Source organism: Pterocles gutturalis, unplaced genomic scaffold, assembly GCF_000699245.1.
Source record: "Pterocles gutturalis isolate BGI_N339 unplaced genomic scaffold, ASM69924v1 scaffold47856, whole genome shotgun sequence".
Taxonomy (NCBI): domain Eukaryota; kingdom Metazoa; phylum Chordata; class Aves; order Pterocliformes; family Pteroclidae; genus Pterocles; species Pterocles gutturalis.
Genome location: NW_010107225.1, coordinates 1671 through 9280, shown reverse-complemented (window position 1 = coordinate 9280; position 7610 = coordinate 1671). Strand labels below are relative to the sequence as shown.

The window sequence follows — 7610 nt, the reverse complement described above, 5'->3', positions numbered from 1 at the left end:
GAGGGGCGGCTGGGACGGGTTCGGGTCTCATCTCCGTGTTCTCCCCCCTTTTCTCCCCTCTCTGCAGTTACATCCGGTTTTCCCAGATCTGTGCCCAGGTTGTCAGAGCAGCCCTGAAGCCGCAGTACAAAGCAGAAGCAGAGAGGGCGGCGATGGCCACCGTGAAAACTGTGAAACCCAAGAAGGAATAAAATGTGAGTTGGCCGGTGGGTGCCTCGCTGTAGCTTTCACACGGGGAGGGTGGGGTCCCACCCTGAGTTGGGTGGGTGACAGCCTGTGACTGGCTTGTTCCGTGCCGTGTGGGGGAGATGGGCTCTGCGCTTCGTGTGTGACACTGGAGCGGGCTGTTGGCTGGTGCGAGTGTGTGTGGATGTCTCTGCGTAACTGCGTAATCTTGGCGGTTCACTAAGGTGAGATGTTTTCTCCATCAGGCTCTGCTTTGAACAAATTTAGGGCTTGGTCAAAGTTGTTATGGACGTATCCTGTAATGATGTTCGTAGGTTTTGTGACTCTTTATGTACTAAGCCTCTCTGAACTACGGTTTCCCCTAATCAGCAGATTTATTATCAACCATCTGTGAAAGATGGATGCTACTTGTGCCTTTATTTGTGACGTTGCATACATCACAAGCAGCTGAAATATCTTATAAGTAGAACAGTTTCTGTTCCTGATCTGAGATTAAATCTTATTACCTTCTGTTTGAAGCATACCTTGTACATATTCTTGAATCGAATAACTTGTATTTTAAATCTCTCATAGGAACCGATCTGTGGTAAATACTCTAACAGCAAACTGCAAAGCTGTAGGCAAGCTCAAGACTCTGCAATATGTCATCACATTAACTGTAAAACTTGCCTCTGTATGTAAATCAGCATGCTAATAAATATAATTTCTGTTAAACAGATGATTGTGTGGAAAGTGTTCCTCTTGAAACAAAGTACTCCATTTTTTGCAGGGACATTTATCTTTCACTCGTGTTAAAATAGAAGACTGTTTTTATCACAGTCTACCATTCAGTAACAACGTATGATTATTGTTAAGGCCAATCTCTTGTTGGGTTTCATGCTGATATTTCAGGTACATCAATGAGTGAGAGATTTAATTGTTATTTAAAAATTTTACTGCCTATTTCATTTCAATGATTAACGATCACTTTGGACAAAAGTTTTCTTCACTAAAACCTAGGTCAACAGAGAATATAGGCACATGACTTCAATAATTAAAAATACCTGTCAGTTCTCTCCTCTGGAAGTGGTACGCTGCTGGCTTTAAAATTATCTGTCACCGTGGTTTTCATCTTCCATTTGTGCTTAGAACAAAACTAACTCAGTGAAAATCAATTCTATTAGGCTTTGGGTTACAACTAAACTGAAAGCAAGATGTTTTTCCACGATGTGCTGTGTGGGATCCAATCTCCAAAGTTGTCTGGAACACAGCATGAGTCGGGAGTTGGAGACCTGGTGTCCTGTAGGAGGTGCAGAAATCCCTGGACTGTATTTTCATTACTGAGCTATTGGTTGTCCTTCTTATCACTTTGTCATTTAACTGGGAGGGAGAGGGACACAAGCACTGGGAAACAGTAGGACTGGAGGGTGACACTCTCCACTCTTGGCTAGGGGGGTGGAGTCACGCTTTCAGCTGTGTTTGGGGGGAGCGTTTGTATGTTCCTGCTACTGTGGGTCCTCACAGCGAGTGTAATGCTGTCCTGCTGCAGAGAGAGAAATACAGCACGCTGACAGGATTGGCGTCAGGTTTGTATTCCCCCAGACACTGCTGCTGTTGACTCAAATGTGAGGCATCACTTTCTTCAGAGTAATAAACTCCCTTGTCTAAGAGAATAATAGAACAAGCTAAATTTTTTAATGTAATAACAAATAAACTATGATTTTTGTCCATCAAATGTTTCAAGTATTAAAGTATTTTACAGAATGGTATCCAATTTTTATTTTAAAGACTATTATAAATACACTGTTAAGTAGATGGCTGTGAATGGCAAAAACTTTTTTTCCTGAAGTGAAGATATGTTTTTGATTTAGTGATTGCCATTGAACTTACATCTAACTAGCTGCAATCCATTCCATCCATTTTGCTGTACTGAATGATAGGAAGAAAATTTACAGTAGTTAGTACACAGAGAAAAAAAACCACGACACCAAAACTTTTACACAGTGTTCACAACTTTGTATGCTCAATAGTTTGAAATTGAAACAAACCATGCAATTATAATGGATGCAAGCTCTGCAATAATATAAGCCAGCAATGTGATAGAACTATTAAAGTACTTAAAAAAAAAAAAAAGTAAGAATGTGCATATACAACTTTTGCCCCAGGTTGTTACCACCCCTCCCCTCCCCGCAACTTAAGGAATGAACATGTCTGCAGATCCAGATCAGTCTGTTGAGTGTGTAACAAAAGCGATACTGCCTTTATAGGCCTTACAGATGTTCACGCGTTCCTAAACCAGTACCAAGTTCACAAACAAAACATGGACTGTGTTTACCTGAGAATAAATACATTTGATGAGTTGACAGCATATGTTGCTGTTCCTTATGAGCCTGATATATACATGCACACACAGAGGCTGTATAGTACATTCAGTATCTGGTGATAATATTCAGAAGTGAATACATGTACAAGAAAGGCTGTTAGGAGGCAACTTGTCTTCATAGTGTCTCTTTTTTTGGAGGGATTCAGTGACAACAGTTGTTTAGGAGAGTAACCTGTAGCTGTCATTGATTTCAAAAGCATTGGATTGTACTATTGGATATATTTTGTCCTGATGCAGAGAAAAAAATTGTAAGAAAGGTGTTATTTTCAGTATACAGATGATGCCTATTGCTTTAGTGATTGTCAATAGGCTTTTTCGGAGAATGTTTCAATATTACATCGTTTTCACTGTGCTTCCTTTTCTGGGCTAGCTTCTACTTCCACCTCTTCGTATTCCTCAACATCTGCAGTGGCATCCTGGTACTGTTGGTACTCGGACACAAGGTCATTGGTGTTACCCTCTGCTTCAGAAAACTCCATCTCATCCATACCTTCGCCAGTATACCAATGGAGGAATGCTTTTCTTCTGAACATAGCTGAGAACTGTTCAGAAACCCTGATGAAGAGCTCCTGGATGGCTGTGTTATTGCCAATAAAGGTAGCTGCCATCTTCAGTCCTCGTGGTGGTATGTCACACACGGCCACTTTGACGTTATTAGGGATCCAGTCCACAAAGTAGGAACTATTCTTGGTCTGGACAGCCAGCAACTGCTCATCCACTTCTCTGGTAGACATTCGGCCTCTGAAGATGCAAGCCACGGTCAAGTAACGGCCGCGGCGTGGGTCACAAGCTGCCATCATGTTGCGTGCATCAAACATTTGTTGAGTCAGCTCTGGCACCGAAAGGGCTCTGTACTGTTGGCTACCTCGAGCTGTCAGTGGAGCAAAGCCTGGCATGAAGAAATGCAGACGAGGAAAGGGCACCATGTTAACAGCCAACTTCCTCAGATCTGCATTCAGCTGACCAGGAAAACGGAGTGAGGTTGTGACACCGCTCATCGTTAGGGACACTAAGTGGTTGAGGTCACCATAGGTAGGATTGGTGAGCTTTAAAGTTCTAAAACATATATCGTATAGAGCTTCATTGTCGATGCAAAAGGTTTCATCTGTATTCTCTATTAGCTGATGGATGGAGAGGATGGCATTATACGGCTCCACGACAGTGTCAGACACTTTGGGTGACGGCACAACACTGAAAGTGTTCATAATCCTGTCGGGATATTCTTCTCTGATCTTGTTGATGAGCAGCGTGCCCATACCTGACCCTGTGCCACCACCAAGCGAATGGATGAGCTGGAATCCCTGGAGGCAGTCGCAGCTCTCGCACTCGCTCCTGACCACATCCATGACGTTCTCAATCAGTTCAGCGCCTTCAGTGTAATGGCCCTTTGCCCAGTTGTTTCCAGCACCTGAATTACCTGTAAAGAGAATTACAGAAAGAACAGCCACAAAGTTAACAAGAGCATTTTTAAAGGGTACAAAGATGGGAGTTAAAAGGCCATTTTGAGACAGCTGTACTTGACAGCATGCTGTACATACCATGAATAAAATTGTCAGGTCGAAAGAGTGGGCCTATTTTGCTAGACCGTACACTGTCCATCGTACCAGGTTCCAGGTCCACCAGGATAGAACGGGGCACGTATTTATGGGCTAGGACAAAAGAAAATTAATGTGAACAATTACTGTTAGAAGCCAAAGGGACAGGTTTACAATCTGCTTTGAAAAATCCAACCCACCTACAGTGATTTGGGGATTTTTTTTTTTAAATTACTCATGTTACCCTTCACGTTGGCTTGGCCAATTGCTCTGCCAACACCCTAACAATGCTGAGCACTTACAGTAAGCCTCATTGAAGTACACGTTAATTCGCTCAAGCTGCAGCAATGCATCTCCCCAGTAGTTTCCAGCGATGTCAATTCCATGTTCATCACTTATCACCTCCCAGAACTGAAAAAGGAAAGCGGTTCAATACACTCACAAAGGTTTATTCTTTACAGCACACTGTGTTCAGCAGTGCCTGACTGCCCATGCAGCGGGCACTGTGCCTGAGGTGGGGATGTTCTGCCATTTACGTATGAGATCAGAGCAGGGACCCTCCTCTCCCCCTCCCCAAGTCAGTTCAAGGGAAAACAGCAGCCCATTTACGCCGCTTAGCTGTCACCTGTGCACTAATAGGTGAAGGCCCTCAATTTGTTCCCTTTACAGTGAAGGAAAATTGATATTAGTTTAAATAACACAGGTACTAGTTAGCATGAGCCGAACAAAGAAGTCCGAGGGGTGTGTGGACCGGGGAGGGGTGCTATGAGGCCCGTCGCGGGACTGTGGCATGGCAAAGCTGGCTCACACAAATGTGTATGTGAGCAGTGCTTTCCACAAACAGACGTTGGCCCCACATGGCCTATCTTGACGTTCACATGGATGTCCTGTCCTGGGGCTCTTATCTGGGCAGCAGCCACAGCAGCGCTAACGGGTCACACCCACCACTAATGACCCGACTGCTTCAGCGTGAAAGGGCTGCTTCAGCATCCAGGCTCAATTTGGGTGTACAGTTACACCATATGCACGGTGCTTCAGTGTGTGTGTGCTTTTCTACAGGTCTCATTAGACATGTGAGGTTTCCAAGTCAAAGCCAACAGAAAAAATATAAACCTTTAGACTGGCTGCATTCAAACTCTCTGGGTCTAACACGACAGTTCCTGGCCATCCACAGCTTCACGTTCCAATAAAAAGAATCAAGGTTAGATTTGTGGGAGCAAGAAATGGGGGAAGAACACAATGGAACAATCCTTCAGCTGTCATGTGTCCTCAAAGACCTCCCAGCCCCAAATTAACCCAGATACTTTTTTGTGACAACTTCCTACTAAACAATAAATAAAATAAAAAAAAAAAAAGATGGGCATCACACAGCAAAAAGCAATGTTGGTTTTTTTTTTCCTCTCCTAGCACAGTCAGCAATGAGCAACTTCTCTCCAAGTACCACCATGGCAGTGTTTGAACTACACAAAAGTACTCCAAAGGACATGACTGCCCCTGGCAGGAGGCCAGTTAGGCAGGAATCCTTAACTGCACTTTGTGCCACGCTGAGAAAAACCTAGTTGGTCACTGGTAGCACTGGCCGTTCTGTTAACTAATCCAATCCCATATTAAGGACTATAATGTGGCAGAGTTACTGACATATGGCTGAACTAAAGCACTGGCATCACAACTGTGCAGCCCTGGAATTACAGGCTCCTTCACGTCTCCCAGTATTTTGCAGGCTAGACGAATGCCCCTGGGAATGTGAGTCCCAGCAGGTTTTTTCACAGTCACTGTGCCGTAGTTCTTGCAGATGTTTCATGCTTTGACAGCCTTAACATTAGCCTTCGCATGAGGAGCAAGCCCATTTTATGACTTTCACATCAAAACACTCACACTGCTACCATGCCATGCCTCCTACCATTGAGTTAACACGGTGATTTTTCCCCAAAAAAGTCCCTGTCCATTAATGATGTCTAACCTACTACCACTGACAGCACTTACTACGAATGACCAATATTGAAAAGACACCTTACCTTAGCTCCAATTTGGTTCCCACACTGGCCAATCTGCAGATGCACAATTTCACGCATTTTTGTGTGCCTTAGACCTGTTGGCAGCTACAACCTGACACAGGTTTTCTGGTTGCAGTCCCCAGAACAAGCCCTCTTTCTGCTGCTGTATCAGCTACACCCAGCACAGTCCGCCCCAAGGGGCCTTTTTATACCCGCGGGGCTGTCACCCAGCCAGAAGGGGAGTAGCCAGCAGCTCAGGCTGCTCATCAAAGCCTTTCACAAGGCGGCAAAGTGCCTATTCCTGCCTGGGTGCAGGTGCACAGGTACATGACTGAGTGGCTTGGAAAAGAAAGTCACACGCACCCCCTTACAATTAATTCTAGTTCTCCATGCAGCAAGCAGTGTGATTCATGAATACCTGTGCACATTGCATGTTTCATTATTTTATACATAATATATATACACAAGTATATACCCATATAGAGGGGCTATAGCCAAAAATGAGCGATCTTAACTTACTAACTACATGTGCTTCTGCCACGTAATTGAAATGTTAACATCATGAGTCATACAGGACAACATCCAGAATAAAATCAATAACGACTTTTGAGCAGCAGCCTCCTCTAATCACAGCATTCAGCACATTGCCAGGCAAACTTCCACTGCACTCATAAGCATCGTTCTCAGCATCTAACTGCATAAAGGAGGGGGACAGGATCAAAAAAAAAAAAATCAAAACCAACAACCTTTGTGAAGCATAAATAACACCGTAAAACACTGCACTCTCAGGGATACATGTTCCTCAAACATTCATTAAGAATCCATCCATTTCAGCCAAGAATCAACTTGTGACTAACCGGCACCGATGCTCTCACTCCCCCCATCTTTTTCCTGCCATGAATACAGTATTTTTTATACTTCTTATTTTCTTATATCTGAGATGTAGCATTTCAGAACTTGCCAGAAAAACGCTACAGGTGAAAACCCAGCTTCACTGAAGTTAACTATAACGTTCACTGTGTGAAATGTTTCACTGTGTTAAAGGAAATGCTGCAGGCTGAGCAAAACGTGACACAGTCGTGCTGCCTGCTGATAAAGAGCACTAATATCACTGAGCAACATTTTTTCTTCTGGAAGCTTATAGTAGTTTTACTACATGCCAGATGGCTGTCAGTGCTTTGCAAGTATTCCTTTTAAGGATAGGAAAAGGAACTATAATTAGGAAAGCACCTTAAATTATTTTGTATAAAAAGATGACAGTGGGAGGAGTTGACTCATTGAAAGTAACTACTTTACCACTTTATGGGTTGCTAGAGATAAGGAACCTCTGAGCTTCCATATTGTTCCAAAAGAAAAATCAGCTTATTCCAGACTTCCCCACCACAGATGACTTCCACTTCTTCCACGAGCCAATGGAAGAACGGACAAGGGCTCCTAAGACAAAGTTTAGCACCAGAAGTGCACTGCAAAAAAGCAGCCAGCAAACATTCTGTCATCCTCTGCCAAGCTATGAGCCCTCCTCAGTAGGGAGCA

At 43.7% G+C, this 7610-nt stretch overlaps 2 protein-coding genes across 3 annotated transcripts in view; one reads left to right on the top strand and one right to left on the bottom strand.

Annotated features, from left to right (window-relative positions):
• The window catches only part of ATP5E (ATP synthase, H+ transporting, mitochondrial F1 complex, epsilon subunit), a 325-nt gene extending 134 nt beyond the window's left edge, over positions 1-191 (top strand). Inside the window, exon 2 of the mRNA XM_010088022.1 lies at positions 62-191. Within this exon, the coding sequence (XP_010086324.1) occupies positions 62-191 (130 nt within the window). The remainder of the gene's footprint in view (positions 1-61) is intronic.
• A 2653-nt stretch (positions 192-2844) lies between these two features.
• LOC104472371 (tubulin beta-6 chain) lies at positions 2845-6243 on the bottom strand. 2 transcript variants are annotated; one of them, XM_010088020.1, is made up of 4 exons: positions 6099-6243; positions 4386-4494; positions 4087-4197; positions 2845-3965 (listed from the first exon to the last, which is right to left on the bottom strand). In XM_010088020.1, the coding sequence occupies exons 1-4, from the start codon at positions 6153-6155 to the stop codon at positions 2893-2895; spliced, it is 1350 nt and encodes a 449-aa protein (XP_010086322.1). In that variant the 5' UTR covers positions 6156-6243; the 3' UTR covers positions 2845-2892. The 2 variants fall into 2 exon arrangements, with proteins under 2 accessions (XP_010086322.1, XP_010086323.1); XM_010088021.1 differs by lacking the exon at positions 4386-4494 and having other exon boundaries at positions 6122-6155.
• Positions 6244-7610: the final 1367 nt, after the last annotated feature.

Coding starts and splice junctions, on each gene's coding strand:
- LOC104472371 (XM_010088020.1), bottom strand. CDS start 6,155: ATGCGTGAAATTGTGCATCTGCAGATTGGCCAGTGTGGGAACCAAATT. Junction 4,495..6,098: donor GGAACCAAATTGGAGCTAAG/GTAAGGTGTCTT, acceptor TTCCTTTTTCAG/TTCTGGGAGGTGATAAGTGA. Junction 4,198..4,385: donor GTACTTCAATGAGGCTTACT/GTAAGTGCTCAG, acceptor CTTTTGTCCTAG/CCCATAAATACGTGCCCCGT.